General features: G+C 41.3%; 1 protein-coding gene across 5 annotated transcripts in view; it reads left to right on the top strand.

The window, feature by feature from the left end:
- LOC149312555 (potassium voltage-gated channel subfamily KQT member 1-like) overlaps positions 1–21,112 on the top strand; it is a 383,931-nt gene that overhangs the window by 36,782 nt on the left and 326,037 nt on the right. For all 5 annotated transcript variants that reach the window (XM_089524864.1, XM_089524859.1, XM_089524861.1 and 2 more), the window contains exons 3-4: positions 2,604–2,694; positions 14,353–14,479. In XM_089524864.1, the coding sequence (XP_089380990.1) occupies positions 2,604–2,694; positions 14,353–14,479 (218 nt within the window). The remainder of the gene's footprint in view (positions 1–2,603; positions 2,695–14,352; positions 14,480–21,112) is intronic.

The following is a 21,112-nucleotide window of genomic DNA, read 5'->3' on the forward strand; positions in this document are numbered from 1 at the left end:
ATATGAATAAATGTCATATTCAGGAGGGAGCAAGCTTGTTTTCTGCTGCTCCAGAGAACAGGACCCAGAACAATGGATGCAAGCTGCAGGAAAAGAGATTCCACCTCAACATTATTAGGAACTTCCTGACAGTAAGGGCTGTTCAACAGTGGAACACACTCCCTTGGAGAGTGGTGGAGTCTCCTTCTTTGGAGGTCTTCAAGCAGAGGCTGGATGGCCATCTGTCGGGGATGCTTTGATGGAGAGTTCCTGCATGGCAGGGGGTTGGACTGGATGGCCCTTGTGGTCTCTTCCAACTCTACGATTCTATGATTCTATGAATGCATGGCAGAAGGTTGGACTGGATGGCCCTTGTGGTGTCTTCCAACTCTAATTCTGTGATTCTATGATTCTAAGAAAGGGGTGTGGGTGTGTTTGACTGAGTGAGTGAGTACGTCTGTCTGTCTGGCTGTGTGTGTGTATGAGAGAGCAAGAGAGCAGCATTGCAGGGACAGACGAGGATTCTAAGGGACTGGATCTCCCAATGAAATGGGCAGGAATGTGTGACTTAACTTTTCTCATTGCAAATCATACAGGACAGTAGTACTAAGGAAAAGTTTTTTCATGAAAGACTCGCTTTTACTATGGTCTCTCACATTTCAACCACTGAACAGCTACAGTGTCATGCAGGACAGGGGAACTGAAGGTGCAGTTATTATGCCATCATGCTGCTTTGATGACCGTATAAGAGGAAGGGCAAGGTCCAGTGCATAGGTGGTGGCTCTCATCTCTCCAAGGATCCTGACTACATCCTCAAACTGCACAATATAGCCATCAACTTGCGACACAAAGGAGCCGAAATTACATCCAGTAGACCTGTATCAACTGCAGCATCCAAATCCGGGTGAATCTGAGTGATTTTTACTCAGCAAAATCTTCATGGCAGGATGCCAAGTGGTCTACATGATACTTTTGTGGGAAAGAACATAAAAGGCCCTTAACTACTTCAGATAGGTCTGCTAGGTGATACTATGTAAACACAATCTTGGCAGAGAAGAATGATTTCTCTATTTTATTTTATTGATGCTACTTCTGCCACAGAGTGGGCTTTTCAATGAGCTCTAGCCTGTGCCCAATTGTACTTGCCCTCAGTTTTCAACCATAAATGTTCTAGTCTCCATTCCACTCTTTTTACTGCCACCAGCATCCTAGTGAACTAGGAAGGTCTTCCAATCTCCCAGTCTTTGTTGAGGATCATATTTAACTACATCTACAGTCCATGGAAAGATACACACAGCTGTCATTTGTGCTTGTGTTTACTCCTGTTGGACTCTGTGGCTACTGTAATTCATTCTTTAATAACCTGAAATTTAACCACTCTGCTGCTTGCTTTGGAGATGCCTTTCACTTGCATGACGGGTTTAGGTTACTGAAGTAGCTTACATTTATATTCCCATCATTTCCTTTCAGCTACTGTTTGGTGTGATGTTTTTAGCCCATAACATCTAAACAGTTTGAGCTTTTTGTATTTGCAACCTTATGTCTCCTGACTAATCCTCTGTTACTGGAAGGTCTACTCGAAAAAAACCCTTCGGCCTGTTACAGACTGCCAAAATAAAGCTGCTTCAGGTCTCTTTGGAGGTATGCTATTTAAATGATGCATGGGTCCTAAGAGTCCAGAGGTTGCGCCAAAGCCACACTCCATTCCTAAGCACTGGAGTGCAGCTTTGGTGCAGCTTCCGGATTCTTAGGATGCATGCATCATTTAAACAGCATACCTCCAAAGAGACCTGAAGCAGCTTTATTTTGGCAGTCTGTAACAGGCCTTCCTGAAAATGGAAGGGCATAATTGTGTTCCTGTACAACTAACACTTATAGCCTGCTATTTGCATATTTTTTCACTGAGGCAGAATATATATTAATCCAAATTGGAACTCAGTTGAAATCTCTTGAAGGTCTTTCTATGACAGAATAATTTCACACTTACCACCACCATTTTTTCTCTTTACACCCAAAACAACAAGAGAAAGGGAAAAAAGCTTGGGTTATTCTGAGTACCATCACTGAGAAAATGTCTGAACATTTTCACATTTCTTAGTAGATTGGAGAAATATATTGAAGTGATGCCTGCTCACAAATAAGGATGGAGAATTTGAGTAGACAATTTTTGAAGAGCTCTGAAACTCATGATTTTTCTCAGTGGTCAGTAGAATCATAGAATCATACCATACCACTTTAAGTTGAACAGAATTTACTCTGAAAGTTTAAAGGATAGCACTCATTAGCTGATGAAGTAATCATGTTTGTTTCTATGCATTCAGTGTCATGTAGGATTAGTATTGTAGGGTTTGTATTGCTAATATTTCTGTATTGCCTTTCTACTGAATTAGACACTGCTCTTAAAATGGAAAAGAAACATCCAACTTGAGTTTATTTTTAATAAATTTTTATTGAAAAATTAAATAAAACTTAATTTTGATGCTTCTGAGGGCTTAGCGTTGGGTCTTTGCTGACATTATAGGAAAACTAAGGGAAAATACATAAAATACAATTTGAACTGAATTACAGGTTTTTGACTATCACTGAGCATATATTCCCCCTCCCCTTTCTTTTTATTCTTACAGATTTCTATTGGTGCTGGTTTGCTTAATTTTTAGTGTTCTGTCCACTATAGAACATTATGCTGAGTTTGCCACTGGGACACTTTTTTGGATGGTGAGTGATCTGTAGATTTGACTTGTTAATGATGAAATGTCTGTAGATTTGATTTGTTAATGATTTTGTATGGGGGGAAATGAAGTACAAAAAGAGGAAAACGTGACATTTGTTTTCTTGTAAATACCTTGTAAGTACCTTACAAGAAAACCAATTCTACCCTTCTATTTCTATGCAGAAATTAGTTCTATTGAATTTAGTAGGAGATACCTCAGAAAATTTAGATCTGTAAAGAGTTGCACTTTGTACTAAGGGAGTAGGACCCCTTGAATGCAGTAACCTTTGGAGAAATATCAGTAAGATTGGTTTCATCACCTGCTCATGACATAAAACATAACTTTTCTCTAAGGCCCAACACAGACAGGCCAAAAAGTGCAGCTTCTGGCCACTTCAGGGGCATAGCATGCACACAATGCAGGGCCCCAATGTGGCTGGAAGCCACTGTGAGATTGCCAACAAAAGGAGTGATGAAATGTCACCCCTTGCTGGAGGCCCATTTGGGATCATGGCAGTGGCCTGCTTTAAGAGCAGACCATCCAATCACCATGGTCCTTAATCGATTGGGGCTTGATCACAGGCAGAGCAGCCTCTGGCCGCTCGAAGCCACCAGCCTGCTTTGCCCCTAGGTCATATCTACCTAATACATAGAGAAATCAATCTATTGTGTTACAGCATGGTTAAACAACTTGTGGCCCACATGTCAAATTACCTGAGCAAATTTTATTTGGCCTTTGCCATCCTGTTAAATCTTAATCAAGCTATATTAAGTAACATGGCTATTCTCTCACCTGCAGAAAAAGAAACATGTTTTCCCACAATCAATTTTTCCCTTAATACTAAAATACTTTGTTTTGTTTTATATACAACATACACTTAACACACAATTCTTTATATTTATTTGTACAACCTTATGTGTGTTGTGATGCCCTATCTGTAGCTAACTCAATAACCAGTCTTTATGGATGAACCAGAAAGGACTTTTTTCAGCAGCTCAGCACAGAAAGCAAACGTTTGTCAGAACTGGCTACACACACTCACTCACAAACACACATACAGAGTTACAATCATATAACTCCTTTCATGCCCATACCTCTTCAGTTACTCACATTCCTTCCCAGGATACATGACCTTGAGGCTTTGGTAACAGTCAGTGTCTTTCTCTTTCCCATCATTAGGCTTGACATCTGTTAATAACTTCAATGCAAGCATTAAAACTGAATCTGCTTTTAAGCAACAATAATAAGCAATAAACAGCAATAACAAATACATTGCAGAGGGAGCCTGAAAGGGGACCCTAACATCCTTTGACAAGACAAGCCACTCTTTTTTTCAAACCCATAGTACAGTTTTTTTAAAAAACCAATAATAAAAAAATATAACATTAACCAGGTTCAGGTTTGTCAGGGAATGTTTGATGAAATTGTTTAACCAGTTTGGGCACCACCCATTCACTTGGTGGAAAGTCCTTCCCTTTAATGTTGCTGGTCATCAATCATCACTGTGGGCAGTACTGGAGGGGTCTGGTGCTATGACTTGGAAATATTCACTGGCTTTAATAAACTAAAATGAAACACACAGTGAATGTGGCAATAAGTCTTAGGAAGTTCCAATTCAGCTACCACTGGATTAAAAATCCTTTTAATGGGGATAAAAGCCAACCTATTTTGGACCCAGTGTTTTGGATGGTTGCAAACACTTAAGAAACCTAGTGGACAGGTACAGTTGGTGTACTTTGAACTTCCATGCTAAAGCCCTCTTTCGGTCAGCATGTTTTCCATAAGTGTCTTTTGCAAAGTCTAATGCTGGAACAATATTTGGCCAAGTTTCTTTAATTTTTGTAATCCAGTCTACCAATGGAACTGGGTTAGAGTCCTCTGTCACCAATGTGGGGAAACAGCTTCAAATCTTTGGTTTTTTTTTTGTGAGTTTTTCGGGCTATGTGGCCATGTTCTAGAAAATTTTCTTCCTGACGTTTCGCCAGCATCTGTGGCTGGCATCTTCAGAGAATGCTTCAAATCTTGCTCATACACTAGTTGAAATGGAGAATACCTAGTACTTTGGTGCACAGCATTGTTATAGGCTGTTTCTGCAAAATTTAAATATTCTGACTAATCTGTTCGTTGAAAAGTTATATAACATCTCAAGTATTGCTCTAAGATTTGATTGACCATCTCCCTCTGCCCATCCATCTGGGGGTGGTGGGCTGTGCTCAAACTCTATTCACTCTCCAACAATTCCATAAATGCTTTCCAAAACTGGGAAGTAAATTGCACCCCCTATCTGATATAATCTTTGAGGGTATGGCATGGAACTGATAGATCTGATCTATGAGCACCTTGGCCAGTTGAGGAGCAGTAGGAATAGTTGCCCAGGGCATAAAATGGGTTTGTTTCAAAGCATAAAATGGTTTTGTTTCAAGAACAAGTCCATCACCACCTAAATCACAGTCTTTATGGCTTTCAGGTAAATCACAATAAAGTCCATTTTAATTTTTGTCCAAAGCCTTTGATAGCATAGGTAAGGGCTGTAATACTCCCCAGGGCTCCCCCTAGCACATTTAGAACTGGCACAACTACAGTTCCACCAAAACTACTGTCTGATCAAATGCAATGCCCTTATATATCCAAAATGCCCAGATGTTTTTGCATCATGGCACTGCTTTAAAATTTGTTCTCTTGGTGCCCCTGGGATGTAGATTCTGTCCCCTTTGTAGGAGATTCCATTCTTCATCATCATCTCCTCCTCATTATCTTTTAACAATTTCTCCCCCTCCATGGCCTCAGCTATGGTTTTTTGGAAACATAACCCAATCTAAGACTTATGAGATTGAGTCTTAGCCTGATTCCTGGTAAATACTGCCAAACTCAGCCCAGTGACTGCAGCAGAGTTACTCAAGCACCTGTTGCAGTCAGAGTATACTATGCCAACAATGTCCAGATTTCCCTCTCTCTTGGGAACCCATAGCCTCACATGTATGAAGAACAGGATAGCACATCAACTCACTACAACTTTGGTGTGCCCTTTATCATAAGCCTACCTATTGGCACTGGTTAGGGCAAGCTCCAGGGTCACCAGATTGGTCAGCTTCCCATGAGCTTCCCCCATAGTCTGACCATGGTGGCTCGCCCTCTATCTTGTCCCATTACCATCCCATGTTGGCTTTCTCTTTTGAAGTTTTGGGGCTGCTATTCTTCAAGGAAGGAAGGCGAGTGGTTACTGGGCAATTGGTGATCCAGTGGCCCTCCCCATCACACTGCAGGCACAAGTCCAGGGACATCTACCTCTCCCATTCTGGCTTTGTGGGACAGCTGGGTTTTTTGTGTGCTGCTGCTACCTTCTTCTGGTTTGACTCCCCAGGACTACCACTGTTTGGTGAATTTCATCCTTGGTCACATGGCTTCTACCTCTCTGACCAGATGCACCCATCCAAGCAGGGTCTCAGGACTTCCCTGTGGTAAAGACTTTTTAGAATGTCAGGGTTCCAGCTGATTGAAAAGTGCTGGATGTTCATGGTCTCTGACCAGTTGGTTATGAAGCCCACCAAGCATCAGAATTCCACAGCATATTTCATGACTGCTTTGCTTTCTTGCCTAAGCTTCTGGAAGTCATTGCATGACTCTTCCTGCTAGAATGCATCCTCAAATTGGGCATGGAGACTGGTTACGAAACTGTCAATATCTTTTAGCTCATACAGGTTGACTAGCCACTTTGCAGCCTCTCCCACTAGCTGTGCCAAAATGTCACATGCCTTGGCCTCTTACTGGAAGGTATGCTCCATTTCGCATGAATTCTCCAACCTGGATCAGGAAAAATGGTAACATCTTACGAGTCTCAGTCAAAAGCAGCCTTTATGCCTACATCTGTGTATGGGCACAGCTTGTCACAGACATGGGCTACCAGTTTCAAGCATGCTTTTCTCCTTTTGTGCACCTTGGTTTCTTTGTCACTGGACAGGTCTGTGCAAACTCCTGTGGCCGATTATTTGATGGATGTCTCTACTTGGTCTCCAAGTGCTGATGTGGTTTCCTCCTGCCTCTTCAGCCGGGCCAATATCTCTCAAACATACCCTTTGAACTCCTTCATCTCAGCACATATACTGGTTAACTTTGTTTCCATCTCTCTATGGCTGGATTCCTGTCTTCAAAACAGGCTGAAAGCTCCACTGGTCTGAGTGTCCCACCATTCTAAATAGCGCAACTCCATGCATCTTTCAAGGCTGTCTACCTCCAGGACCAACACCCACTGGTCTAAGTAGTGCCTACTCAAGGAGTCACCTGACCAGTTGCCTCTGATTCCACTTCCCAAACTGCTATCAGGGATTTCCCATCTGTCTGCATGTGGACCTTTGTCTTGGCCCCAATCTCAGTGGTCTCACTACTCAATTTAGTCTCAGGCTTTCCCTCTGAAGACATGATTTCTCTGGACTGAGTCCTATTTCAGTTCTGGCAGCTTGTGATGTCTTGTCATCAGCTAACTCAATAGCCAGACTTCATGGATGAACCAGAAAGGATTTATTCAGCAGCTGAGCATAGAAAGCAAACTTTTTCCAGATCTGGCTACGTACACGCACACGCACGTGCGCACATACACAGAGAGAGAGAGAGAGAGAGAGAGAGAGAGATTCAATCATGTAACTCCTTTCATGCCGACACCACCTCAGTCTCTCACATTCCTTCCCTGGCTACATGACCTTGAGACTTTGATAACAGTCAATGTCTTTCTTTTTCCCACCATTAGACTGGACAGCTGTTCACAACTTCAGTGCAAGCATTAAAACTGAAACTACTTTTAAACAACAATAATAAGCACTCCATCAACAACAACAAATCCATGGCTAGGGAGCCTGAAAGGGTACCCTGACAAGTGCCAAATTTAAGGATTAAGGTAGAATCAAGTTATATATTTACTCCTGGACCAGTGTCTGTAAAACAGACTGGTTATAAAATTATAAAGTCCAGAAAATTCCTCCACTGGAACTGTGGGTGTTGCTGATGTTGTTCTTGTTGTTATTTTGCTGAGCTGAATGAAAAAAGACCAAAACAGCATGTTAAACAATCCAGAGACTGTCTTCAGAACTAAACATCCAACTCCTGTTTCATTGCAATAGGCATCTGTCTTTGGTTCCTTTAACAGTATTCAGTCTGAGTTTGGATATTTGAGGGGAAGAGAAGCTTCCCTTTTTCCTGAAAACAAAGTTCTGAACATAAGCTATTTGGAATCTTTTTAGATTTTTTCATACCTTGAACAATTTCACTGGACATTAAAAAAATCTGATTATATAAATTATGATTTCTTGAAATTTTTTAGCAGATTTGTTATATTCAAGACACATATTTCCTAATGCATAGCTTTGCTTCTTGGTTTTACTGCTAGTTTCATCATTCACATCCATTTTTATGCCTGGTGGGCACAATAAAATATTTGTACACAAACTGCAAAAGGAACAATATTAGTTAAGACAAATGCTTTGTTATCGGATATAGATATTCAAAAGTGATGCTCAGTACCCTGTTATTGTTACTTTGGTTAACCCATTTCCTCTTCTGTAAATAGCACCTGATCTCCATCCACCCATCCACCCCAGCAAAACCATTGGGGAAGATCTAGTTTGGCCAGTTTGTATGCATACAGAGCAGTCTTACGATGAGTGTTCCAGTAGAACATGGAATAATAGATGCAAGCTACAGGAAAAGAGATTCCATCTCAACATTAGGAGGAATTTCCTGACAGTGGAACACACTCCCTTGGAGTGTGGTGGAGTCTCCTTCTTTGGAGGTCTTTAAGCAGAGGCTGGATAGTCATCTGTTGGGGGTGCTTTGATTGTGAGTTCCTGCATGGCAGGGGATTGGACTGGATGGCCCTTGTGATCTCTTCCAAGTCTATGATTCTATGAAATAATTGTTGTTGAATAAGCCGATATCAACATGACTGGAAGATTTCTGTTTAGGATTAAAAACGTATTTCTTAAAGTTGATTTTGCTTTTAGTATTCACTCCCTTACTTTGCAGCTTTTGCATTTCAGCTCTTGGCTTTGACTTGTTAACGTTGCTTCTATTTGTTTTGAGAGAAAAGGAAGTCTTTTTTGTTGTCAACATAATCTTTATTAAATTTTAAAAAGAAAAGAAAAGATTCTTTTCATTACATATCCATTATAAAGCTTCCATAAACATTATTATACATCTACTGTACAACCAATTTGTTCTTCTTTCACTTCCTGTCTTTACAATACTCCTCTGTGTTGCCTGTTATTTCTCTTCTTGCTTCTTGCAAATAAAATATACAACTGCATTCCTGAAAAGCAAAAATTACAAACCATTCCTTTATATAACTAGTTGTATAGCCCTATGTATTCTCCAAATTCTATTCTGTATAGGGTATATAACCTTGTTTTTCCTGCATATATTTCTATTCCTGGCTCCACATTTTCTTTTTATTTCATACTTATACAATCTCCTGAACCAGGTTCTTATTTAAACACCATCTTTTTTCCCCAATACCTCATGATTTGCCTCCATTCCTTTTCCATTTTGTCTTTCCTTTTGTCCTGTAATGTACATGAGAGAATATCTAATTGCCTAATTTCTTTCAATTTTAGTAACCATTCGTCTATTTGCAGTTCTTCCTTTGACTTCCAATATTTTTCTATAACCATCCTGGCAAGTGTTATCACGTACAATATAATTCTCCATAATTTTCTCTCATCCTCTGCCTTCATAAAATATGTCATGTTCAATAGATACAATTCTGGTCTCTTTTTATATTTTATGCCAAACATTTGTTGTATTATTTTATGAACCTCCTCCCAAAAACCCTTTACTTTTTCACATTTCCACCACATGTGGATCATTGTTCCTTTTTCCTTTTGACAGTTCCAGCATCTGTCTGTTTCTGTTTTTAACATTTTCTTCAATCTGGCTGGTGTGCAATACCATCTATTACTAACTTTTAGAAAGTTTTCTTTTAGATCTTGACATTTAGTAAATGCATTTGTCTTTTTCCAAGATTTTCCCCAAGCTTCTAATGGATCTCATGCCCTAAATCTTTTGCCCAGTCTATCATGTATTGTTTTATTGGCTCCTTTTCCAATTCCCTATCTCTGAACAATTTATAAAACTTTGATATTTTCTTTTCCTCTTCCTTCATTATTATTCTTTCCAACTCTGATGGTTTCAGTTCGATTCCCATCATTCTAATATCTTCCTTAAATCTATATTTTAACTGACAGTAGCTATACCAGTTTATTTCCTTTTTCTCTCTAATTAATTCCTCCCTAGTTTTCATAACCAGTTCCTGTTCTTGATTTATCTTTATTATATCATTATACCTTAACCAGTATTTCCCTGTATCCCACCTATTCGCGAAAGCTTCTTGTGTTGAAACCCATTCTGGTACTTTATAATAAAATTTATTTTTAATCACTTTCCACGTTTCTATTAGTGCTCTTCTAATTGGATTATTATAGAAATCTTTATTTACTGAGGCTTTGTTGTACCAAAGGAAGTCTTTTTTAAATCCTCTCTAGCAAATTGAGCTAATTCTCTATATGTTGTTTTTGTATTATAATTGTTTTCTATCAAGTTTTGCCTGTTTTGAAATTCAACAATTTGAATAATAACATATGGTAAAGAAACATCTCCTTTAACTTGTAAAGCATTGATTATTGGAGAGTAATATTTTGGAAGACTCACCAAAAACAGTCCATGTTTTCCATGTTTTGGAAAGAATTCTCCAGCTGCTGTAATTCCAGAGAGAGTTGCCATGAAGCCATTAATTGAAAAACTGAGGATGATGAAATTTGGTGGTAACAAGTTTGATCATGAGAGCTGTTTGATTAGAAGTACTTGGAGAAATAAATACTTTATATAGTTTGTCCCAAATATGTTTTGCATCAGTTAAACCTTGGATATGGTATGCAATGCTGGGATCTTCAGACAAGCAAATATAAGATGCTGTTTTCTGTACATTTTCATCAAACTGTTGTAGATGCATTCCTGCTTCTGTGGGTCTCTGACCATTTATTGATTTAAATAGTCCCATAGTAGTCAGGAACATTTGCATTTTCCATGACCACATTTTATAGAATAATAGAATTATAGAACTGGAAGAAACTACAAGGGCCATCCAGTCCAACCCCAAGCTGTGCAGGAACCCACAACCAAAGCATCCCCAACAGATGGCCATCCAGCCTCTGCTTAAAGACTACCACATAAGGAGACACCACACTCCAAGGGAGTATGTTCCACTATCAAACAGCTCTTACTGTCAAGATGTTTCTCCTAATGTTAAAGTGGAATCTCTTCTTGTAGCTTGAATCCATTGTTCTGTTTTCTAGTCCCTGGAGCAGTATAAAACAAGTTTGCTCCATCCTCAATGTGACACCTCTCCAAATACTTAAACAGGGCTATCATATCACCTCTTAACCATCTCCTTTCCCGACTAAACATACTTAGTTCCCTAAGTCTTTCTCCATAAGGCAGTCTAAAATTTCATTGGCCTTTTTAGCTGCCGCATCACACTGTTGACTCATGTTCAACTTGTGGTCTGCTTGGACTCCAAGATCCCTTTCACATGTAGTCTCATTCAGCCAGGTGTCCACCATCCTATATCTGTGCATTTTATTTTTCTGCCCTAAGTGCAGTACCTTACATTTCTCCGTGTTGAATTTCATTTTGGTAGCTTTGGCCCAGCTTTGTAGTCTATTCAGGTCATTTTGAATTTTGATCCTGTCCTGTGTTGTATTAGCTATTCCTCCTAATTTGGTGTCATCTGCAAATTTGATAAGTATGCCCCCAATTCTGTCATCCAAGTCTTTGATAAAGATGTTGAATAGCACTGGCCCCCAGGACAGAGCCCTGTGGGACCCCACTGGTCACTTCTCTCCAAGATGAAGAGGAGCCATTGCTGAGCACACTTTGGGTTCGGCCGGTCAACAAATTACAAATCCATGTAACAGTTACCTTGTCTTGCCCACATTTTACAAGCTTATTTGCAAGAATGACATGGGGAACCTTGTCAAAGGCATTATTGAAATCAAGATATACAGTCAGCCCTTTTTATACACAGATTTTTTATACACGGATTCAAGCATACACGGTTTGAAAATGTTCCAAAAAAGTATAAATTTACCTTGATTTTCCATTTTTTATAAGGGACAGCATTTTGCTATGTCATTATATTTAATGGGACTTGAGCATACACGGATTTTGTTATACATGGGGGATCTTGGAACCAACCCCCCTGTACAACTACAGAATATGCTGCTGTTCTGAGGGCCACCACACTTGCCTCCCTTTCTCTTGTCCTTCCTATTTTCAATGGCTATAATCTTTTTGGGAACTAGCAATTGGAGTTAAGCCAAAAGAATTTCAGTTTCTACTAACATAAGGCCCAAACAGACAGGCCAAAATAAAGCTGCTTTGGGTCACTTTGGAGGAATGCTGTTTAAATATGCATCTTAAGAGGCCAGAAGCCGCACCAAAGCTGCACTACTGGAGCATGGATTTGGCCTGGCTTCTGACCTCTTAGGACACATGCATCATTTAAACAGTATACCTCCAAAGTGACCCGAAGCAGCTTTATTTTGGCCTGTCTGTTCGAGACCATTACTTTTTTCTTTAATTTTGTAATATTTCAGCGCACACACAAACACATTGATTGCACTTCATCAAAGTAAAATATAGAAAGGGAAATCAAACATTCTAAATGAGTTATTACACAACTGCTAGCAGCTGTTAAAAACATAACTGATTCTACAGCTTCAGTCAGACACAAATCTTATATAGGGCTGTGTGGTGTTACATATCCAGTAAATATGAATCCAGTAATCTTCCATTGTAAGCAGAATGTCAGCCACCACAAATTGAGATTTCCAACCTAAATCACCCTAAAGATTGGAAATACATTTTATTCACAAATAAAATTAAGATTGGCAGCTTATTAAAGATCTTCATAATTGAAGCACTAATCAATAGTTTATTTATTATTTATTATTTCTGATTCACAATTGGTTTTCTCAAACCTCTTTTCCATTTTTCTATATAATTTAAGATGCTCATCTAACTCCTTTTCGAAAACTAATTGCTTTAAAGACCCTTTTAAAGAAAAGAATATAGCAAGTGTTCTGTTTTTGTGCCAACTTGCTTAAACAAACCCTTATGAACAAAATAATAAAACAAGTATTTTGTTTTTGTGAACATATACTTTGGTCCACACTTTTCAATTAAAGCAAATTAAATATCCTAAGTCTACATAATGTATCATGACCTAAGATTAATAAAATACTTGTCTATTCAGAAGTCTGTCACACTGAAATCACTATTTGATTGCTTTCAGGTGAGTAGCTATAGGGTGGTAGCCTTAGGTGAGGTACAGACCGCCCGTTTGGGGAGGCCTGTAACTGGCCCTTTCCCCCCGGATCAGGGCCTCAGCTGCCACAATGGCAGCCTCCAAGGCCCTGATCCGCCGCTTTCCAGGCTGTGGGGAAGCGGCAAAAGGCTGCTTCCCCGTGGCCTAGAAAGGGGTGTCCTTGGGGCTTCATACCCCAAGGACACCCAATGGCGGCAGGGAGGAGGAGGAAGGGGCCTCTCAGCCCCTTTCTCCCTTGCGTCGCTGGTGCAGCCGTCTAAAGGCTGCACCAGCAATGCAAATCGCTCTATGCGCCCTCGCGTGGTGCAATGATGTCACATCCGCGCCGCCCTGTTTGGCGGCGGCGCGTTTGTGACGTAGTGATGGCGACACCCGTGTACATAGGGCACCACCATTTTCTACGTGCAGAGCGTGTATTAAGGTTAGGAGTGTCAAGAAGTGATGCCCCTTCCTAACCCTAATACGTGCTCTGCGTGTAGTTTGTGCATGTATGTAACGCGCTTTTGTCTGAAAAATAAAGCTGTGGTCTTGAACTACTCATTTTATCATTAGTCTCTTCATGTGACAGAATGGTAGCTTGACAAAACTGAAACATGACATAAAATAAAATGAAACCAACAGGAAATATATTACAAAAATATTTTTCCAAAGGTATTTAGCTGAGAACTAATAATGCTGGAAAAGAGAAATATAACATGACAGAGATGTAACAGGAAACACGAGGGTTCAGTTTATCTGTCAGTTGATAAGAAAACTTCAGCAAATTTCTTGCTGATTATATAAGGACAGATTCTATTTTCTTAACCTGATTACAATAGGCTAACATGCTGTAAACATGGAAGTCATTCAGTGAACAAAACCAAAGTTTTGATAAAATATTCATTGTAACAAGAACTACCTGGTCTTGCCACAACAATTTTTAATGTTGCCAGTAATGGACATGTCAGGGACAGTATACTTTTTCCTGGGTTTCAAATAAAAATCACACTAGATTCTCATTCTGGCTGAGGAAATTTACTTTCAACCAAACATGTATTAATTCTGTAATTCATTGTTTTCATTACAGTGCTTTTGATGGTTGAGTAGAGTATGGGCAAAATCTAGCCCCTTACTAATGCCACTTGATCCTTGTGTAGCAGATTTCTTGGTGATTGATTCTTCAGTAAAACTAATTACAGATGCAGCTGAAGAAGATGTAGAAATGTTCTGAAGGTGGTTATATGTTTCAGAAGAATGTTAAAAGATAATACCTATAATAATAAACCTAAATACTGTTTTTTTAAACAATTTCAGGAAATTGTCTTGGTGGTCTTTTTTGGTGCTGAATATGTGGTGAGGCTCTGGTCTGCAGGTTGCAGAAGCAAATACGTTGGTATTAAAGGAAGAATACGTTTTGCTAGGAAGCCTATATCAATAATAGGTGAGAAATTTTACTTTAAATAATGAATCTTGTGTTAACATTGAACCCCTGAGAGTACTGTCTCAGAAATATTGTTCTATTTCTGAGTTGTTCAGAACTTTGTAAACTCAAATGATATAGAAAGGCTAAGTATTATCCCAAGGAGGAATCTGTAGGTTGCAGTAGCTGCTGAAAGTACTGAAGCAGAGACAGCTTTAAAAGCTTTCAGTGTGCTGACTGGATATATTAAAAGTGTATGTATTTAGAGACTAAAATTTTGATATAGCAGAATCTAAAAAGAGCAAATACAGATAAAATGGCACTGCTTAATAGTAAATATGACAAGATTCAACAAAAAGCACTTGAGACGTCATTCCTTTGGGAACAGGATCTACTGACATCAGTGAGACTTAGGCAGGTTACAGACCACCCGTTTGGGGCGGTCTGCACCCGCCCCTTTCCCCAGGGTATCGGGGCCTCAGTGGCCAGACCGGCAGCTGCTGAGGCCCCGATCTGCCACTTTCCGGGCTGCGGGGAAGCGGCAAAATGCCGCTTCCCCGCAGCCTGGAAAGTGGTGTCCTTGGGGCTTGAAGCCCCAAGGACACCCCGCGGCGGCGGGGAGGAGGAGAAATGGGCCGCTTGGCCCCTTTCTCCTTTGGTCCGCTGGGTGCAGCTGTGTGAAGGCTGTGCCCAGCGGACCAAACCAGGAAGGAGCTCCGAAACGGAGCTCCTTCCTGCTCTGCGCGGAGCGACGACGTCACAACCGCGCCGCCCCGTATAGAGGCGGTGCGGTCATGACGTCATCATGGCGGCAGCCGTGTGGAATGGCCATCGCCATTTTGTGCACGCAGAGCGCACACTAGGGTTAGAAGGGTGCGGAAGCACCGCCCATTTCTAACCCTAGTACGCGCTCTGCATGTACTATATGGCCCGTTTGTAACGGGCCCATAATTGCAACTCAAACAAACAAACAGCTTCATTTATATACCACTTCATACTGAACTAGCAGTGTCTAAGCAGTTTACAACTGTAAACTAATTGTCCCCAACAAGCTGGGTACTCACTTCAGTGACCTCAGAAGGATGCAAACCTGAGTCAAGCTTAAGCCCTAGCTAGTATTGAACTCGCTACCTTATGGTTTTGAGTGAGTGGCTGCAGTACAGGCATTTAACCACTGCGCCACCAGGGCTCTTCTTCAAGACACATTGACAGCAACAAGAGACACATTGAAGCAGCTGCTTCATTCCAAAGTGGTGGAGGGGATGAAATTGAAAGCTGAAAGTAGACAACTGATCTATTTCTCATTGCGCATGCTTTCCAACAAACACAAGTATTTCTGGTGGTGGTGGTAGTAGTGATAGCTCTTCCCACCATCTCTGTGGGAGTTATGTTACATTTATTGAAATAAAACAACTTTGCAAACTGAAGGGGAGGAAAATAAGTGGGAAGAGGATTTAGCTTCCTAACACACCCCACCCAATATTGTGCTCTAAATTTCTTTCCTCTTTCCACCTCTGCGTTCAGTAGCTTATCTGATTCTGCCCAAGAAGCTTCTGCTGTTGCATCTGAATTGGCACTTATTTATGAGTGAGTGTAGATTGTACATTTCCTTGGGAGATTTAACATTTACTCTCTTTTTCTCTTCAAGTAAGTAAGAAGGGATACAGACCGCCCCTTTCCCAGATGGATCAGGGCCTGAGCAGCCACAGCGGCAACCCCGGAGGCCCCGATCCACTGCTTTTCCAGGCCTCAGGGAAACGGCAAAACGCCGCTTCCCTGCGGCCTGGAAAGGGGTGTCCTTGGGGCTTCATGCCCCAAGGACACCCTGACAGCGGTGGGGACACAGAGAAAGGCCCCTTTCTCTTCAGTATTGCTGGTGCAGCTGTGTAAAGGCCGCACCGGTGATATGCAGCGCGAAAGGAGCTCTGTTTTGGAGCTCCTTTGGGCGCTGCTGAAAGGGCACCACAGGCACCCTGCAGCAGCACCAGGATGTAACGGCTGCACTACGCCATGTAGACAGGGTGCCACCATTTTGATGTACTGAGTACGTCCTAGGGTTAGGGAGCGTTTGAAAAGGACACTCCCGGGCAACCCTAGGATGTACTCAGTATGTGCTTAATGGCCCGTTTGTACAGGGCCCAACTGATCAGAAAAGGTGTATTTCCACAGCGGGATGATGTAGACAAAGCAGTGGTACTGAAACTAATACAACCTGAAACAAATGCATTCCATCATTGAAGGAAAATGAAGTAAGCTAAGGAAAATGAAATAAAAACACAAACAGTACCTGAACATAGTTCTGGTTCACATGGTTAAGTTGTTTTCCTACAGCATAAGCACCTTTCCCCTCTTAACATCACTAGACAACTTATGAGTTATCCAGCAGTTAGCATTTATATAACATTCTAAAGTATTCCAAGCACTTGACCCATATTATCTCTTTATGTTTACAACAGTGCTATAAGTAGATCTGTATCAGTCTTTCTCCATGTTGGATAGTTTGTTTGTGTAAGCCTATCTAGCTGTCCACTGTATTATAGGAGCCCTAGTGGTGCAGTGGTTAAATGCCTGTACTGCAGCCACTTACTCAAAACCATAAGGTTGTGAGTTCAATCCCAGCTAAGGGGGCTCAAGCTTGACTCAGGTCTGCATCCTTCGGAGGTCGCTAAAATGAGTACCCAGCTTGTTGGGGGCAATTAGCTTACAGTTGTAAACTGCTTAGACACTGTTAGTTAAGCATGAAGTGGTATATAAATGAAGCTGTTTGTTTGTTTGTTTTGCAATATAGCAACTGTCCAGTTATTTGAAATAACTGCAATATTATCTTCACTTTATATAGCACAAATGTCCACACTCATACCCTGCTATGGATACTTCTTTCTACATATAGTAATATTGTACAAGTCATGCCAGAATAATGTTATCTCTTTTTTGGATAGAGTTGGTAGATGAAGTTTTGGATAGAGCTTGGTATCATATCATATCATAGAATCATAGAATCAAAGAGCTAGAAGAGACCGCAAGGGCCATCCAGCCCAACCCCCTGCCATGCAGGAAATCCAGATGAAAGCATCCCCGACAGATGGCCATCCAGCCTCCATTTGAAGACCTCCAAGGAGGGAGACTCCACTACACTCCGTGGAAGTGTGTTCCACTGTTGAAGTGGTAGATGAATAGAATGCTGTGGATCTAGCATACATTAAATAAGGCCTTTGACAAGGTCCCCCATGATATCCTTGCAAAAAAGCTAGTAAAAGGCAGTGATGTATTCTTGAGTCCTGCTCAAAGTGAATGAATCCAGCAATTTGGTCACTAAAAATATTCAAGTCATGACTCAAGTCAATGTATCATTTATTGCCAAGTCCCATGCGGATGGGAAAAACATGGGAGCTCAAATCCATTTTAGTAAATAGGTGGCAACTTTTTTCCTTTTGGGAGAAGCCTTTGACCCTCAGGTCAAAGAAGGTATTAAATAGTTTGGCCTTCTCTCTGTTCCCAGTTAGCATTTTTCCATCTCTTTGCAGAAGCCCTGCTACCGTTTCCTTGTCTTCCTCTTGCTCTGAACATAGACAAGAACCCCTTATTATTTTTAACTTCTCTAGTGAACCATAGTTATTTCTGAGCTTTAGCTTGTCTGACCTATCCAACAAAGGTATTGGTTATTCATTTACACTCCTCCTTGGTGGTTTTCCCTTATTCCCTTTCTTATATACAGTATGTCTCTTGTAAATCTCAGCTCATCTGACATTTCTTTGTACACCCACCCTACTTTCTTTAGACAATTCATACTCTTCTTCATGTAAATTGTTTGCAACTGTGCCTTCAGTATCTCACCTTTAAGAAACTCCTGTGCACCAGGAACTCTTTTCCCTTTGAGCATTTTTGGCCATGGAATCTCACTTAGTATTGTAACTGTTATTGTGTTTTATTATTCTGTAATAGTGGGGGTTGTAAGGAGACAGTATAATGTGACTGTTGCTTATATTTTATATTTTTATTCTATGTTGTAATACTGTTAATTGTTTTATTATCGTTTCTGTTGTAATCCGCCTTGATTCCTTTGGGAAAAGGCGGAATATAAATAAATTATATTATTATTATTATTATTATTATTATTATTATGTCCCTGAACTTACTGAAATCAGGTTTCTTAAATTCCAGAGAGTGTATCTGATTAAGGAGTTAAGCGCACAGCTAAAAAAAACCTGGTTTACCTTTGCTAGTTTGAATCCTAATTTAGCCTGCATCCAGATATTATCATACTCAAAATGCCACTGATGCTGCCGGCCGGGTGCAGCCTGGATAACTTCCAGTTAGAAGTCACACTCAGCCAGCTGATTTGCAAAGCTGGGAGCTTCCTGGTTTTGAAAAGAGGCTGGCTGAGCATGACTTCTAGCTAGAAGTTACCCGGTCTGCATGCAGCCTGTGGCATCAGTGCCATTTTGACATGATAATATCAGGATGCAGCCCAAATTAGGATTCAAACCAGCAAAGGTAAAGTGGTTTTTTTAGCTGCACGCTAAACTCCTTTGTTTGGCTTTTTATTTTCTCTGTATAACAAATCCCAAGAAGACATAGTCACTCCTACTCAAGGATCCCACTATTTCTATAGTTTCGAACCATTAATCTCTGTTGGTTAGGATAAAATCCAAAACAGCTCATCCCCATATTGCTTCTTCCACCTTTGGTACAATGAAATTATCATTTCCTGGTTAAGGTAGAACTGAAGGCCACAATCCAAAAACCCCTCAGGGGTGGAGGACCTATTAGAATGGTCCGCCCTTGAAGGCTGATGGAACCCAAAAGGTTCCAAGAAACCCTAGAGCGTGTCATGGTTGGGAACGATGGCGATTCTGTCGAAACCCTGGTTTACTTCTGGAATAACAACCTCACCAGGGCAATAGACACTATCACCCCCGAGCGTCCTTTCCAGCCTGCTCATAATAGAAAATCCTAGTACACAGAAGATCTCCACCAGATGAAGTGGGCTGCGCAACGACTAGAGCGCCGCTGGCAGAAACATCAGTGCATATCTGACAAGACACTCCATGAGAAGATGTTGCGTTCCTATGGAGTGGCAATTGATGCAGCAAAGAATTCATTCTGTGCTGCACGGATTGCATCGGTGGAGTCTCGCCCAGCAGAGCTGTTCAGGCTGGTTAGGGAAATAACTCAACTACCTGCCACCCTGAACCCTTATTAGAACCAACTACAGCCTGCTGTGACGCCTTTAATGACTTCTTCGTCGATAAAATCTCTCAGATAAGGGCTGATCTCAACGCTGGCTTTTCAACAGAATCAATAAAAGAGGTATCCAGTAACTCTGTAAATATGATTAAGCTGGATCACTTTGAGTTTGTAAATACCGATGATGTGGACAAACTCCTTGGAAGTGTAAGAAAGATGACTTGCCCCCTCAACCTTTGCCCTTCTTGGTTGACTGTCCAGGGAGGAGATGCAATAAAAAAATCTTACAACCCATAATAAATGCATCCTTTCGGGAGGGAATATTTCCATCCACTTTAAAACAGTGAAACCACTCCTGAAGAAACCCTCCCTAGATCCCCTGCTGAGGAATTACAGACCGGTCTCCTTATTACCATTCTTGGGCAAGGTGATCAAGAGGGCAGTCGCCTCCCAACTCCAAGCTGTCTTGGACGAAGCTGATTATCTAGACCCATTTCAAACTTGAGATGGCCATGGTCGCCTTAGTCGATGATCTCCGTCTGGGCATTGATAGGGGTAGTGTGACCCTGTTGGTGCTCTTGGACATCTCAGCCATCAACCATGGTATCCTTCTGGAACGTCTGAGAGAGTTAGGTATCGGGGGCACTGCGCTCCAGTGGTTCCGATCCTACCTCTCAGGAAGGTTCCAGATGGTAAGGCTGGGGGACAGCTGCTCTCGTAAAAGAGAGCTGACATCTGGTGTACCCCAGGGCACCATCCTGTCCCCCATACTATTTAACATTTACATGAAGCCGCTGGGACAGATAATCCGGAAACATGGAGTACGCTGATGACACCCAGATCTATCTCTCCATGTCTCCGACTGATACAGTGACTAAGGAAAGCACCTCTCCTCTGGATGCCTGCCTGAGGTCAGTAATGGACTGGATGAGGGAAAACAAACTCAGGCTGAATCCAGAGAAAACAGAGGTACTCGTGATAGGTACCCCAGGTCCAGGCAGGGAGATTTGTCATCCAGTCCTGGACAGGGTCACACTTCCCCTAAAGGACAAAGTTCGCAGTTTGGGAGTACTCCTGGACTCATCTCTACAGTTATCATCTCAAGTGGATGCGATGGCCAGTGCTTGGTACCTACCTGAACCGAAAGGACCTTGAAACTGTAGTGCATGCACTGGTAATCTCTAGTTTAGATTTCTTTAATGCACTCTACATGGGGCTACCTTTGTACCAAGTTCAGAAGCTTCAACTAGTCTAAAATGCAGCAGCCAGAGTGGTCACTGGGACCTCAAGGTCAGACCACATGACACCTGTACTAAAATCTCTACACTGGCAGCCAATCAGCTTCCGAGCCCAATACAAAGTGTTGGTTATTACCTTTCAAGCTCTACATGGCTTGGGCCAGAGTTACTTGAGGGAACGCCTCTCCTGACATAATCCGCCCCGCACTCTCAGAACAACTGGGAAGAA

Source organism: Sceloporus occidentalis, unplaced genomic scaffold (genome assembly GCF_023333645.1).
Source record: "Sceloporus occidentalis isolate IW3139 unplaced genomic scaffold, rSceOcc1.0.p SCAF_5, whole genome shotgun sequence".
In the NCBI taxonomy this organism is placed as follows: domain Eukaryota; kingdom Metazoa; phylum Chordata; class Lepidosauria; order Squamata; family Phrynosomatidae; genus Sceloporus; species Sceloporus occidentalis.